This window comes from Nyctereutes procyonoides, unplaced genomic scaffold, assembly GCF_905146905.1.
Source record: "Nyctereutes procyonoides isolate TBG_1078 unplaced genomic scaffold, NYPRO_anot_genome, whole genome shotgun sequence".
Classification (NCBI taxonomy): Eukaryota; Metazoa; Chordata; class Mammalia; order Carnivora; family Canidae; genus Nyctereutes; species Nyctereutes procyonoides.
Window position 1 is genome coordinate 6,457,835 of NW_026575146.1, and position 15,994 is coordinate 6,473,828.

Consider the following 15,994-nt stretch of genomic DNA (forward strand, 5'->3'; position numbering starts at 1 on the left):
CTGGGCCCTCAGGAGGTTGCAGTGGTCAGGCCCTGCGGGAGAGGCCCGCGGGACCAGCACCTGCCTGGGACACATGTGGCCTTTCTATAAAGCATGTTCGTCTGATTTTGGGCTCTGACATTCTGGTATGGAAAATGTTCTCTTGCTTGCCTTCTTGGTAACTCCACACAGGGCAACATCATGGGCAGTAGGCAGCCCCATCGGGCATCCCCACTTAGAAGGAGCCCAGGCTTGGTTGCATTCTGTGATATCAACTGTCTTGAAATTCTTGATCACTTTGAAGGAGAGCCCTGCATTTAATTTTGCACAGGGCCCCACAAGTTAGGTAGCTGGTCCTAGCTCTATGCATTCCCTCACGGTGGGATTTGGGATTTCAAGTAGTTGTTCCAGCAACCAGAGCCTCCTCCCCCATCACCCATTCCTTTATGTCCCTTTGCCTCCCCCCAGCAAGGCTCTCTCCCCACAGGGACTGTTCACCCAGACACAGGGAGCTGAACCTGTGCCGGCTGGCAGTTGGCTTTGTTTCCCACGTGAGTTCTAGGTAAAATCCAGGGGGCTGGGATTCGTCTTATCTGGAACAATGCCGACGTGAGTGGCTTCTCTTGCCCCCTTAGCCCCCGCCTTTTCTGCAGTTCTGCCTCAAACTGCCTTCGCAAGGCTTCTGGGAAAACTCCACCAGCAAACACACGGTACAGAACCTGGCTTCTCAGATTTGAGCAATCGAGGATTCTGCTGCAGGTTTACACAAGAAGAGTGGCTTTAATGAGATTGCTTTGTGGTTCTGTAATGAGGATTTCAAAAGTCTAGCAAACAGACAAGCAGCCTGTGTCCTTGGGAACAGACTGCTGAACATTTAGCAAAGGCATGTCCTTGCCTTGGGCCTCCCCACCTCCCCTGGCAAAGGTGGATTCCGGCCTCCTCACTCCCAAGAGAGGAATAACACTACATAAAGCCCCCACAGGACCAGTCGTCACACCCTCAATATTTACTGTGAAAAGCTGACTTAAGGGGAGAAGCCGACATGGGAGAAGATGATACACAATAAGGTAACAGAGAGCCCAGGTGTGATCAAAGTGATTTATTTTTGGATCATGGTAACAGTTACGAAACCAGGAACATTTCATTCACCTGTCCATCCATGTTTTGTGTCATAAAGACATACCGAGACTTTGGAAAAAATTCCAAAGGGGATTACACTGAAATGTGCTGTCTCTTCACTTGTTTTTGTGCTTGTCTCCATCACAGTGAACCAAATAAAATAGCTTTACAGCTTACTACAACTCAAACTTGTCCTCAAAGGAAGCAGTTTAAACATTTCCAACTGTACATCGGCAGTGCGACGATTCCACATCAGGAGACAGATCAGAGAGACCAAAGCAGCTCTAAATAAAACTAGTCTCACCAAAAGAAAAGAAAACAAAAACAAAAACAAAAACACCATGAGGGAAATCCAGATTATCTAGAAAGAGTGAGTTCTCTTCAGGACTGATGTCCCAAAATAATAAGATACAACCGTGGGTGCAATGTCTTCTTTGAGAAAAAAGAGGTGACAACAGATCTGGCTGAAGCAGCTAAGGAGCTGGTTTTAAAAAGATGAAAGGGGTCACAGGGAGACACAAGGTCCCCACATCTCCACTGGCAGCAGTTACGGTGAATTAGAGGGCTGGGAGCGGGCTGTCCCAGGGCTGCACCCTGGTCTGTGCCAACAATGCACAGTGACACAGAGAATCCCATTTGCACTCACCAGCCTGCAGGAAGCCTTTGGGGGTTGGGAGCTGGTTTCCCACTGGGAGGTGCCTCACACTCTCCCTGATGGCCCAGCCACCAAAGGCCATGATGAACAAAGGAGCCAAGACCTACACACAACTGGACTTGTAACCCTGAGGAAATGGTGGATGCCTGCTAGGGACGCCAGGGCCCCCTGAGGACGGAGGGTCCACACTCTGGAAGCACAGTCTCATTTCCTGCCAGCTGCAAATGGCTGGGTCCTGCCTCCCCAAAGCTGAAAGCAGGAGCTGGATGGAAGAAACAGCAGGGGTGGAAGGCAGCAATAAACCTCCTGACTGAGGCTCCCCCCAGCTCTTCAGAGACCCACCTCGAGGCTTCTGGGCACAAGTCCTGACTGTGCCTTCACTGGCCTTGGCTCACGTGCGAGGTGTGGCTTAGAAAGCGCAGCCCGCAGAGGACCTGTGCTGGGGAATGCCCTGATGGACGGCTGAAAAACATGGGATGCTTAGCCTGAGTCAAGAAGTGTGTGTGTGTGTGTGTGTGTGTGTGTAGGGGTGAAGACCCCAGGGGCAGACCCTCAGGACAACGGGCCCCTGCCCCACCTCCACAGACCAGCACCACCACACAATTTCAGAGTGACAAGTGGAGCCCACACATCAAGGCTGGAATTCTAGGTCTCCCTCATGAGGTAAGAAACAGGGTCTCCTATGGAAACCTCCCGATGCCACAACCTCCATCAGGCAACTCACTACAATAGTTCAAAGGTGATTCGATGCAATGCAATTGAAGGCCATTTACCAGGATTTTTCAGATGTTTGCCCGTGACCCGCATTCAGTTTGCATGGCTAGCCAGGGCACACGGGGGCACACGCACGGAGCTAGCACGCAGGAGTCTCACGCTTCGCTTGGTGACGTGCAGTGGGCTCTGGGATTCCTCTGCCGCTCTTTCTGGCGTGACCCATTACACTGATCTTGTGACCCCCTCGTGGATCCCCGCTGCAGCTTGACAAAACAGCCATGGAGTGTTCTGGACAAACCCTTGGGGCTGTCAGGGGCCGAGGGGTCTTCCAGACAGGAGAGACCACTCCGCCCACGGAAGGGGCCGGCCCTACTCTGCAGGACCTGGAGCTGCAGCGGCAAGCCCCGCAGTGTCCGCGAGGGCCATCAGGTGCCACCACGGGCAGGCTGAGGCCGAGGAAGCTGGCCCCCCGACCGTCTTTAAAGAAAAGGGGGTGCACAGTGCAGGGGCTGCGCCCCAGGTGCAGGCGTCCACCCGGCCGCCGGCCCACGTGGCCGGGCGAGGCTGCGACATCCCCGGCGGTGGCAAGGACGAGCTCTCAGGACTTCCCCACGGGCGCCCCCGACCTCTGGAATTTCTGGATGAGCAGGATGAGCCTGGCGACGTCGGAGAGCGCGGGGAACAGGGCCATGACGCTGTCCACCTGCTGCGGCGGGAAGAGGCCGCAGAGCGCCCTGCGCGCCCGCGCGCGCGCCTCCCCCGCGCCGGGGGCGGCGGCCGGGGCCCCGCGGGCCCCCCGAAGGCGCCGTCGCCCCAGCCGCCTTCCGCCCAGGCCGAGCGGCCCGCGAACCGGCCGGCCGCCGGCGGGGGGGCGCGCGCCTCGGAGGCCCGCCAGCGCTGGGGCGGCAGGTCGGCGTGCGCGGCCCCGGGGCAGCGCCCCCCGAGCGGCCGGGGCGCGGGGCCGGCGTCCGCAGGGGGCGCCGCGCCGAGCCCCGGGTCGCCGCCGAGCGCGAGCCGCGAGAAGCGGCCTTCGAGCGCCGCGGCGTCGGGCGCGGGCCGCGGGGGGGGCAGGCTGCGCGCGCCCGGCTCGGCCGCAGCGCCCCGGGGCCCGCCCCGCCCCGCCGCGCCCGCCGCGCCCGCCGCGCGCGCGCTCCGCCGCCGCCCCGCCTCGCCGCCCGCGCCCCGCCCCGCCCGCGTCTGCGCGCGCAGCTCGTCGGCCACCGCCAGCGGCGCCGCGCGCGGCCTCTCGGGGTGGAAGAACTTGCACTTGACGCCGTAGGTGCACTTCTTGCCTGGAAGGGGCGGGGGGGGGGGGAGAAGGGTGAGAGGCGCCCGGGGAGAGGCGCCCGGGGCTGGGCGCGAGGGGGGCCCGCGCCTCCCCGCGCTGTGGGCTCCACCCCGCGAGCTGTTTCAGGCCGGTGGATGGGCGATGTGGGGACTCGGCTGGGCTAGAAACTGAGACCAAACCTGTAGATCCAGTGACCTTCGGCCCCGCTTCCCCAGCGCCCCTGCGGAGAGGGCCGCCTGGAGGATGGACCCCGAGCAGGTGCTCACGGCACAGGACCGCACCTCCAGTTCTGCCTCAGTTTCCACCATTGGCCTCACCCCTTCTGCTGACCATTGCCCTCTCCCTACAAACTGCCCTGACAGAGGGGATCAACTAATTTACCGCCCAAACCTGGACGCTTCTGAGAGTGAATGGGAGCAAGATGAGCCAACCTGAATGTGCATGTGTGGTCACCTTAATGCTAATAAGAAGTGACTTCGAATACCACCTAAGGTTCTTAGGGACGCCTGGGTGGCTCTGTGGTGGTCGAGCATATGCCTTCGGGTGAGGGCGTGATCCCGGTGGGGGGCCTCGAGTTCCCCAGCGGGCTCCCTGCAAGGAGCCTGCTTCTCCCTCAGCATATGTCTCTGCTTTTCTCTGTCTCGTGAATAAATAAATAAAATCTGTATAAAACTTCTGGAGCAGCCCCGGTGGCTCAGCGGTTTAGCGCCGCTTTCAGCCCAGGGTGTGATCTTGGAGACCCGGGATCGAGTCCCACATGGGGTTCCCTGCATGGAGCCTGCTTCTCTCTCTGCCTGTGTGTGTGTGTGTGTGTGTGTGTGTGTGTGTGTGTGTGTGTGTGTGTCTATGAATAAATAAATAAAATCTTTAAAAACAAAATAAAATAACTTCTTTGGACACAGGAAAGAAGGCCTGGGGATGTTAAACAACAAATGACCCTGCCAAATCAAGTTAGTAGAAGAGCTGGCTAGGAGTGCTCTGGGATAAAGTCCTTCATTCTTGATGGATAGCACGGACCAAAGTCCATGAAGGTATGGGGCGGGATGGTGGGGCAGGACTCGGGCTCAAGGTGCCAAAGTGCCAGGTGACGGGACTGAGCTGGGAGACCACACAGCCTCCAGGCTTCCCGGGTACAGCTCTGCCCTGTGTGTGACCCCTGCATGTGGCCCTCACAGAGGCTCCCATGTGACAGTTCATCCTTATGATAACCCTGTCAGCAAGTGCTGGCCAGAGAGGTGAAATTAGCTCTCCAGGGTCACACAGCTAGTTAGGACTGGAGCCCAAGGCCAGCACTTCCGACTCTGCCTCGAGTGCCACCCCGACCTGAGACCTGGACAGGGATCACGAGGCAGGGGTGCTACCCACCGTAGGGGCAGTGCTGCCAGGAGGGCTCTGGGGGCTTTGGCATCCTGCTCAGGAAGTTGCTCAGGGTGGGTCCCCGGCGGCCCAAGGGGTCATCAGGAGGCATGAACCTGTAAACAAGCACAGGGGGCGATTGCAGGAAGCTCACCACCGGCCCCCGCGGGCAGCACCCGGCATGGCCTGGGCCTGGGCCTGGGCTCCCGTGCCGGCTCTTTCTCCCACCCAGGGGCTGTGTAGCGTTTGCAGCAGTACAAGCCTTCCTTCTCACTGAGCCCACGAGGGCCGAGCAGGGATCTCCGGAGAGCAGCCGAGGCCTCTGGGAGTTTCTCCAGCAGGGCCAGAATCCGGGCTTCGCACAAGTCCTGTTTGATCAGACACTCAGGTGGTTCAGGAATCTGCATTTTTAACAACTTTCCAGGTGATTTTTATCCACTAAAACTGAAACATAATTGCTCTAGGGCTCCTCCGGGACGCTTTCCCTTGGGATGCCTGGGTGGCTCAGTGGTTGACCATCTGCCTTTGGCTCAGGGTGTGATCCTGAGGTTCCAGGACTGAGCCCCACATGGGGCTCCCCATGGGGAGCCTGCTTCTCCCTCTGCCTGTATCTCTGCCTCTCTCTCTGTGTCTCTCATGAATAAATAAATAAAATATTTTAGTATTATTTATTTTTTTTTATGATAGTCACAGAGAGAGAGAGAGAGAGAGGTACAGAGACACAGGCAGAGGGAGAAGCGGGCTCCATGCACCGGGAGCCCAATGTGGGTTTCGATCCCGGGTCTCCAGGATCGCGCCCTGGGCCAAAGGCAGGCGCTAAACCGCTGTGCCACCCAGGGATCCCGAATAAATAAATAAAATATTTTTAAATAAATAAATAAATAAATAAATAAATAAATAAATAAATAAATAAATAAATAAAATGAACTGCTTGCCCACTGTTCTCAACATCAGGTCTGAGACCTCCACAGGGCTACAGACAACCCTAGGCCTGTGGGCTCCCCTACTCAGATTCCATTTCTCCTGTGTTGCCCCGCAGCCCTGGATATGTACAGGTGGGGGATAAATATTAATCGAGCTTGAAATGCCAGCCAGTGAGCCAGTGAAGAAGCAGATCCCAGGTGTGGCGGGCACGCGGAGCCTGAGTAGAGGACCAGCACCTCCTCTTCAAATCCAGGGGGCTCTGGGGTTGGTCTCAGCTTCTGGGGCTGCCGGACCCCCGCCCAGTTCTTGAATACCACCTGCCCCCACTCTGCCCCTTCTGTCTCCACAGCATTAAGTCTCACCAGGAAAGGGAACGCATCCTGGGCGTGCCCACAGCTCAGAGGGGAAAACATGCCTTGGAAGGAATACTTCCCTCCTTTAGTGCCATCCGTTTTTTTTCACATGAATACTTTTGTTCCCAGGAAGGACTTCTAGGCCATACAGAGGTTCCATGAGAGGAGTTGTAGATCCTAAATAGGGGGCCTGATTTTAATGGGTTGGTGTCCCTCTGAGAGTCAAGTGTCACACTGAGTCTCACGGTGCAGACCACGTAGAGGAGGCCAGCCCAGCGCTGGGCAATCCCCAGTCCCGGGCAGCCTCTGTGGCTCAGATCCCAGCTACACAGCCAGCGTCTTGGAGTTGGGCCCTGACCAAGAATCTGGGGAGCCGCCCACTGCGGTTATTAGAGGTTCCCAAAGGCTTCACCTCCTGCTCTCTGCCGGGCCTTGGCCACGGCGAGCTGGGCCAAGAGGGCCCTATGGACATGCCCGGGGCACCAGGGCAGGCGTCCTCACCCACAGGCAGGCAGGCTCTGCCTTCTGGCAGCCAGGGGACCTTCTGGCAGGCCCTTAGCAGAGGCCAGTGCGTCAAAAGGACTTGGCTGGGGCCCCGGGCTGTGTCCAGACCAAAGGCAGCCATGATCTATCAGACTTCAGTGAAGAGCTTCTGGAACCCAGAATTGCCAGATTTCTCTGGGCCTGAGCTGGATAGAGGGAACTGCTGGCCTTGATTATGTGGAAATGACCATAGGGGTTCCTGGGAGGTAGCTGCTTGCAAGCATCTGCCCTGGGGTTTAGGAAGGTGATATAGGGGCAACCATGTCCTGGCATGGCCTGAAAGTAACTGCTACCTCTTATGGGGTACAATTCCCCCTAGCCTTTGGTGTCCTTTGCTTTGGCGTGGTGTGCCTATGCCTGCAAGCCCCACTGGGCATACACTGGTTGGAGTGGCTTTTTCTGCCAGTCACCCCAGCTCCCTGCGCCAGGACCCCACATGCCACCACATACCGATCGTTGACGAAGGAGAACATGAGCAGCCTTTGCTCGATGAACCACTTCCACTCGGGGTTCTCGCTCTGAAGGTCACGGTAATTGTCGTTGGAGACGATGACACCATCCTGCTCGTAGGCCACCTTCACAATGTAGCGGTCGTCATAGCAGACCACCCGCTTGCCATTGACCTTGCGGGACGGGGTGTAGACGAGCACTGCCTGCCTCTCCAGCTCCTCCAGCACGTGCTGCTCTGGGGGGCGCAGGGCAGGCAGGACACAGAATGTAGCGGCTTTAGGGGAGGGACCCCCACCCCTAAAGCCATTCTCAACGTCACCGAGCCCGGGCGGCAGCTCAGGGAGCCTCTCCAAGCCAACTCCCTCCTCCCCATCCATGGCCCAGCCTGGCAGGTGAGGAGCTCAGAGGTCTTGAGAGGAATTTGCCAGCAGCCTGAGGTCAAGAGGACTCTTGGCTTCTGTCCCGCCCAAGTCATGACAAGGGTCCTGAGAAGGGTCCTTAACAAGAGGAGTCACTTTAGAAGGCAGAGGGAAGCCATAGCTTCTATCCTTTCTCTAGTTACATGCCATAACACCCCTACCACAGGAGACCCAGAAGAGTCCTTCTGGAGAAAGACATTCATATTTAACTGGAATCCTGGCAATGCCTTAGAAGTTACTAGGAGACTTGCATCCACCTAGAAGGCTTCTGCTTGGGCCCATATCTCAGAGCCACTGTTCTTCCTGCCCATGGTACTGAGATGCCTTCAGGATAGAGCATACCATAACAGCTCTGAGGAACACAAGAATGTAACCAGAAGAGTCTGGAATTAAGAATCTATAAGCTGGGTTCTGGTCTCAGCTGGTACCTCATTCCTCTCTGAGCATCAGATTTTGCATTTACTATAAAATGAGGATAGTAACTCCTCTTTCACATCCTCAGGGCCTATGAGGAGACTGGATGAGCTCGTGTGGGTGACAGCTCTTATGCAGCCTGGCGAGGAGGTGAACATGTATCAGGTGCCACAAGGTCTCTTAGAGGAACTAAAATCCACATCCCTGGAAAGTCCACTCTCTGACCTTAGTTTTGCCTTTGGAGCCATGCAAAAAAAAAAAAAAAAAAAAAATCCCTTCTACGGGTAACAGTTACTCAGAACATGGAAGAGTATTAGCATATTCTTCACAAATTGTTTCTTCCTTCAATTCTACATCCTTTCCTATGTGACATGGTGTCCAGACTTCGACAAAGTACATAATGCATACAGGGCACAAAGGGTACATTTTAAAGCCACCTATGCAGTGATCCCTTAGAAAAATAGGGTGTGGCCACACTTCTGGAGTCCTCATTGTCCCTCCCACTTTGCTGCTCCCCTCAACCTAACCCCAATTTTTAGAACTTTGTGTTTATAATTCCCTTCCTTCCGTTTTTAAAAATGCCTATGTATGCATCCCCCAAAAGGACTATTTTTTTCTATGCTTTGCTATTTATTTTCAGGTTTCACTTGGATGTCTTTACACGTTGACATATGTACAAGTAAGAGAAACAACCGTCAAGTGTTGAATTCTGAGGGCGCCTGGGTGGCTCAGTCGGTTAAGCTGTTAAGTGTCTGCCTTTGGCTCTGGTCATGACCTCAGGGTCCTGGGATCAAGCCCTGCATTGGGCTCTCTGCTCAGCAGCGAGTCTGCTTCTCCCTCTCCCTCTGCCTGCCGCTCCCCCTACTTGTGCACTTGCTCTCTCTCAAATAAATAAATAAAATATTTTTTAAAAAGGTGTTGAATTCTGCTTCTGAGAAAGACCACAAGATTATAGACTTAAAACTATAATGAGCAGGGTCCAATATGGTAACATTCTGCATATCATTATGACCTCTCTCGACAGTAGATATTTCTTATGCCATCTAACATTTGAGAGTTTAAAAACCATTATCCATTAATAGCAAAAATCGTTTTTTTATTCTTTCATGCCCACTTCCTTTTTTTTTTTTTTTTAAAGATCTTATTTTATTTCAGAGACAGAGAGCAAGCAGGAGTGGGGGTGGGGCCAGCGGGAGAAGTAGACTTCCTTCCGCTGAGCAGGGAGGCCCGGTGGGGCTGGATCCCAGGACCCGGGATCACCACCAGAGCCTCAGGCAGACACCCAACCACTGAGCCACCGAGGCACCCCTCATGCCTTATTTCTTTACTAGTCTTCTCAAGTGTTGTTTCCTATAAAAATTGATCTAAAAGAAGGTTAGGCTAATCAAAGTATTGCAATTTGTTTATTTTTTTGTTTTAGTTTTTTAACTTTATGTGGTTATTTATTGCAATTTTTTATTTAAAAAATCTTTTTAATTTAAATTCCAGTCCTTGATGTCCATATTTTTAATGTGATTAGGACCCTCTAAACTTTACTCAAATGGAATTATATGTACGTATTCTTGTTCATGTGCTTTCTTCCTTTAACGTTTTCTTGGAGAGGTTTGGCCACATCCATATGTTCACTGCTGTCAGTTCTGCGTCTAAGTCTCTGGGGACAGAAGTACAAGGATGGTTCTAGGGAGTACCCCCAAGAGTGATATTGCTGAGCGATAGGGCAAGGCACTTCCCAAGACAATGCTGAATTGTTTTCCAAAGTGGGTATATCAAGTTACTACCCAACACAGCAGTTTAGAAGACTTTGTCAATGCTTGGCATTTCCAGGTTTCTGAATTTTTGCCAATCTAGTGGGTGTACAGTGGCCTCTTATTGTGGTTTTATTTTGCATTTCTTTGGATACTAATGAGATTGAGCATCTTTTCTTACGTTTATTGGCCATTTATGTTTTCTCTTCTGTGAAAGGCCTATTCATGCTTTAGTTCATCTTTCTGTTGGTCCTTTGTCTTTGTCTTATTAATTTGGAGAAGCTGTCTATCGATTCTGGACAGTACATCCTTCATCGGGAATGTGTGATGGATAGCCTCTCCCAGTTCAAGGCTTGTCTTTTCATTTTTTTACTTCTGTGGTATCCACTAATGAACAGAGCTTTTATTTTAATGCAGTCAAATTTATGAATCTTTCCCCTGAAGCTCTGCACTTGCTATGACTTGTTTAAAAACTCCTTCCCTACCCCAGAGTGATTTCTCTAGCCTCTACCTATACTGTATTTAAAGATTACACAACTATTAGAGAGCCACTATTCTCCATGTTCAGACAGTAAAGAATAATTTGGGGTAACCAGTTCATGGTGGAGAACTGAGCACACGCATTTATCCCACCTTTCTCACAATTCCATTGAAGTGGCAGTGAAGAGATACAAAATGGGGAGGGGGCCCATTATCATGGTATAATGAGCCACAGAAAAGCAGCAAACACAGGATAATAGCAATGAAACCAGGAGAGCAGCAAACCCAGGAAACCTTACTGACCCCACAGTAGGTAGGGAGCCACACCCCAGAATGCGTATAGAAGGCTGAAGCAGAGGGGGTACCATTCTCCCTACAGAGACCCAGAGCGTTCAGGCCCGTGGAGAGGGAGTGGGGTGTGGGCAGAAGTCAGGGTGAGGGCTGCTCATGGAGCAGCAGGTGCATCCACCCTTTCCCTACCCTTATCACTATAGGGAAAGTGAGATATAACTAGGAAGGAGGAGGTTCCCATGTGGCCTTTGGCCATCTAGAGTAAAACCATCATTGCTGTGGCATTGCAACGTGCGTAGGTAGGGCTGCCCAGCGGCCCGCCTGCTCCATGACCAAGCAAAATCTGCCAGTCAACACTGATGGTCAGCCCTGCCACTCCAGGAAAGATCCACATGCCAGGAGAGAAAACGCAAGGAAGTCACACAGATATGTGTCTGACCAACCTGACTCTTTATTTGCAAATAAAAACTGGCAACCAAACAATCACTGGACTTGAGAAAACTTAACAGCACACACATACAGAGAGAGGGGTAGAGAGAACTGGCTCCAGAAAAAATAAAGAGGATTCACAGAACTAATAGAACTTCTTAAAGTCTGCATTAGTATAGAAATAGGCAACAGATACTTCATCCCTAAGATAAGAGTATAATTTTATTCAAAAAAGAAAGGCAGAGAATCTGAAACAGAAGAAGCAGTAATTGGTAACCATTAAAAACACCATTAAAAACTTTTGGTTAAAAGGCTGAAAGAAGGGGGTGCCTGGGTGGGTCAGTCAGTTAAGCATCTGCCTCTGGCTCAGGTCATGATCCCAGGACCCTGGGAGTGAGCTCCTTGCTCAGTGGGAGGTCTGCTTCTCCCTCTTCCTCTGCATACAATTATTTTGGGGACTTAGTCAATTCACACTAAAAGACAAAATAATTTGTTTATTCATCTATTTAACAACTATGTATGGAGTATCTACTATATGCCAAATATTATGCCAGGTGCCAGCACTATGGCAGTGACTATCTATAGTTGGTGCTTTCATACAGTCCAGTGAGAAAGGCAGACATTATTACACAAATAGCTCAGTAGATACTTGACTGTAATTGTCAGGAGAGCTACCAAGGAAAGGTGTATAGTACTGCTTGAGCATATGCCTCCTCCATCGTACCTCTAATAGGGGTGTCGGATCTTGGTGGGTCTTTCCTCCAGGATGGAACAAAAACCTTGATGTAGGTGTGTCCTCTGTCCCTGAACCAGTCCACAGCCAGCTGGATTCCCCGGCAAGAGAAGACTTCTTTGTTTCCATGGCTACAATGGGAAAACAAAGAAATTTGTAGAGTCACAGAGAGAATTCCTGAAGAGTGATTTCCCCTGGGAATATCCTGAATCACAGTCTTATAATCAAAGGGAATCAGGAAAATCTGCATTTTAAAAATAGTTCATTCCTTGAAAAAAAATATATATCCTTTAACTGGCACCATATAGCTATTGATCATATACGTATAAAGAGGGTCTTGGGTTCCAAGGATTAATAGACAAGAACCCCTTTTCACCTGAAGCTAATAAGGATCATGATAAGATGGAGGAGAGTAGTCATCTTCAGCCTAAGAGAGGGATGTAAATGTGTTATGAGGCTCCCCAAGTCCAAGTAAGGAGGTCAATGTGCCCCACAAATTCTACTGAAGTGTTGATGGAGGTAGGAAAAAGAGAGCAGTGTGAGAGGAGGCCCAAAACCAGGTAAGGCCTTGCATGCCTTCTTGAAGACTTTTCTTTTCCTAAGAGGAATGAGAAGTCATAGAAGGATTTGAAGACTGGGGGGTCTATGTGATGTGATGTGATATGATCCAGTGTATGTTTCCAAAAGCTCAATCTGACAGCACAGAGGGATGATGGGAAGGGAGCAAGGTCCCAATTAAGAAACTGTCACAGTCATCAAAGCAAAACTGGATGGTGACTTGGACCTCCTGGGTGGTGGTGGGTAAGGGAGAAGGGTAGATGAACCTGAGAGGTACTCAGAAGGGAAAATCTCCAGAATGTGGTGACAGATGGGATACAGGGTGATAGAGAAGAAGGCACTGAGGAAGCTTCCAGATCTCTGGCTCTTGTAGCTAGTGGGCTCCTTATTGACATGGGGATTTCTGGAGGAGGACAGTGTTTGGAGGAAAGACCGCAAGTTTTGTCATGGATACACACTGAGTTGGAGGAGCCTCTGTGCCCTCTAGGAGGAAACACTAAGTACACAGCTTGGGTCTCGAAGAGAGTTCTGGGTGATCAGTGTAGGGCATCTGTGCTGACACAACAGCTGGAGCCACAGTGAAGAGAGAATTGCCCCACACCCTGGAGGGAGAGCGAGAGGCCTGGAAGATGCATCTGACGGCACTCTGGAACTCAATAGCTGGTCATGGAGAGAGTAGGACAATCTTACAGAAGACACAGAAAGGGTCTATGCGACCATTAGAAAGTAAACCCGAGGAGCGCTGCATCGTGCAAGCCACAGGAAGGAAGCAGCCAGGGGTTGCTCGGAGGGATCCTTGAAGTCTGAAAACATCCCTCAGGCTGATCCATGTGGGTGAGGTTTGTAAGAGAAAAATGAGAAAAATGGAAGGCTTTGGAAACATTAATCAATAGTACTGAAAGTCAGGCTTTGTGGAGATACATGAGAACTCTGAATTGCTTCGGCTCCAGTGAGGAATCAGGAACCAGGCCTTGTGTCTTACACTGGTAGTGTCTTCCATGTTTAGAGAAAATAGCCCTCTGGCCATTGAGGCCACCCTGGGAAGCTTATACGCAAACAGTAAAGAGAAAAAATATCAGAGTCTATGGTGAAAGGAAGAGGAAGTGGACAGCAAGTCCCTCTGCCCCAGAGGAAGGCAAAAAAAGGAAGATGATAGAGGGAGAAAGAAGAGGTCTTTCACAGTGTCCTAACCCCCTCATCCCCCACCTGCTCTACCCCCTGAGCCAGAAGGGGAGGGGGAGGTGTAGAAACATCAGGATGGCTGTGAAGAGGAAGCCAAAGGCTTGTCTCCCAGCACAGCCTAGGCAGGTCACAAGTCTCTGGGAGAAATCTTGGTTTTAGCAAGTGCAGCATCCTACAGGACTTCAGGGCTGCCTTGGGGGGACATGACAGACTGGTGAGCTGGAAGCAACACCCCTGGATACCTTGCCACCAGGCCTGGTGGACTGATGAGGGCTGGGGATGGACAAATAGGCCCCTCTGAGGAGGGGAGCAGAACTTTAAGCCAGTATGGCATCCCAAAAGGCTAGAGGGGACCAAAGACCCTTCAACACTGATCATTCTGGAAGCCAGACCAGGCCAGACCAGCCACTCTGTAGCAGAGCCCAGTGAGGGTCCCAGACCCGCCTCTCCTAGCCAATGTCAGGTCCCAAAGCCCCCAGATGCCATTTGGGAGTAGAGTAGGGGAGGGAGAGGAAACATGAACCCCAAGTCATCCAGAAGGTAGAAGACACTGAGATATCACAAACTACCTAAACAAATAAGGAAGAGATTGTATCTATCCTAGAAAAGAAGGTCTAATTTCTGTGCACACTGAAGCAGGAATGTGAACTACTGATAACACCTCACCCCCACCCCACCCCCAAACACCCCTGTCAGCTGCAATGAAGTCCATCAGTTCTCAAGTAAACATATCACTACCACAATTCTTTTAAAATGATTTCTTGAGTGCTCTCTTTTTGGGGACTTCCTATCTGCTTCTGTGACTACATACCTTTGACAGGTATGTGGTTGGAGGAGGCACGTTCAGTGATGAGGCTGAACCAAATCCCTCTGAAGAGGCAAAGGTTAGCAGAGCGATGCGTTCTGGTGATGGTGGTCAGGACCCCAGCCTGCCGTGGCCTTGGCTGGAGTCATGTGGAGGGGAAGGGTTTGATAGTTCAGGAGTTCAGGAAGAGAAAAACTAAGGAAAGCTACTACCGTCGGCTTCATGCAGCAAATATCGGTCCCATGGCCTCTCTGACACAAGACTCCAAGATGGCAGACCCTTAGCCAAGAGTTTCAAAACAGTGATGAATACCATTAAGTTCAGGAGAAGATGGAACAAGCATAGATTTGCCCATAGCCTTTCTCCCTCCCTAAGAAGTGCTCTCCCTTCCAGCTTTGACTCTAGGCAAGGGAAGTCAGGAGCTGACCCCTAGAATCACTAAGCTGGTGTCTCTGGAATGGAGGGTTTTCATTCAGGTCTATAGTTTTGCAGGACTGGATTCCCACACACCTCCACCTCGACCTCTCCTCCGAACCTTCAGGTCTCTTTTAAGATGTGAAGATTATTATTGTTCAATCCTTGCCACATTTCTTTTTACCAACCTCAAAACCCCATTATGGGTGCCCTATTCCTGACCACAGAAAGCCCTGGGCCATAGCAGGATTGAAGCCACAAGCAGGGACCACTTTCTCACCACATGGGGGTCTCTCTCTAGAAGCCCGCAGAGCTCCTTGTCAGGCAAGAAAGCACCCATGGCCACCCTCACACCCCACTGCTCGGCACACAGATGGAAATGCAGAAGCGCCTGGTCTTTGTGCATCCCTCCACTCACTCAACATCGATTTATAAACATCTTCAATGAGGATCTGTGCTGGGTTCTTAGAGACCTGTGAACAAGATAGACCTCATTCCTGCTTCTTGGAGCTCATTTTTAATATTCGTAGAGTGTCCTGTGTACCAGGCCACTTTGCACATTGCATTTCAATCATTACAGTGAGCCCCCGAGGAAGTGACCTTCATCCCATGGTACCCTTGAGGAAACTAAAGCAAAGAAATGTGCCCATTCCCTGACCTAGTGGCAGATCTCAGAGCCTGGTCTCTTGGGTTGCAAACTCCTCCTCCCTCCATCTCTTATTCCATTTATTCCTGCCTCTCACAGTCTCTGTCCCTGAGATCAAGACAGCAATTCCTTTGGAGCATAAGTCACCTGCTGTTACAAGGTTTGAGTTTGGAGAGGGACCTTAGCGCTTATTAACATCACTGTGAACCAGTTCATCAGACTGCAAGCTGAGAGCCAGGCCCTAGGAAATGGAGACAGATGAGGTAGGTTTTGAATGAAGGGAGGGTGGTAAGGGGAAGTGGGCTGGTGGCTGAGGCAAACTCTGTCAGGACAATTAGGCCTGGGGCAGCCACAGTTTGCACAGCCATGGACTATTCCCTAGGAGGTCCTACAGAAGTTAGACACTCACAGCACAGTCTCCTGAAGCGCAAAGTGGTGACTGTGGGGTGGGAGGAAAGGAAAAGAGAAGTGGTGGTCCCTTCAGAGTATGAGATGGA

General features: G+C 51.6%; 1 protein-coding gene across 1 annotated transcript in view; it reads right to left on the bottom strand.

Moving 5' to 3' along the window:
- Window positions 1-1,063: 1,063 nt before the first annotated feature.
- Window positions 1,064-15,994, bottom strand: part of ZC3H12D (zinc finger CCCH-type containing 12D) — a 28,298-nt gene continuing 13,367 nt past the window's right edge. Inside the window, 6 exon segments of the mRNA XM_055309644.1 lie at window positions 1,064-3,257; window positions 3,260-3,553; window positions 3,647-3,759; window positions 5,121-5,227; window positions 7,382-7,616; window positions 11,884-12,023. Of these exon segments, the coding sequence (XP_055165619.1) occupies window positions 3,066-3,257; window positions 3,260-3,553; window positions 3,647-3,759; window positions 5,121-5,227; window positions 7,382-7,616; window positions 11,884-12,023 (1,081 nt within the window). The 3' untranslated portion in view covers window positions 1,064-3,065.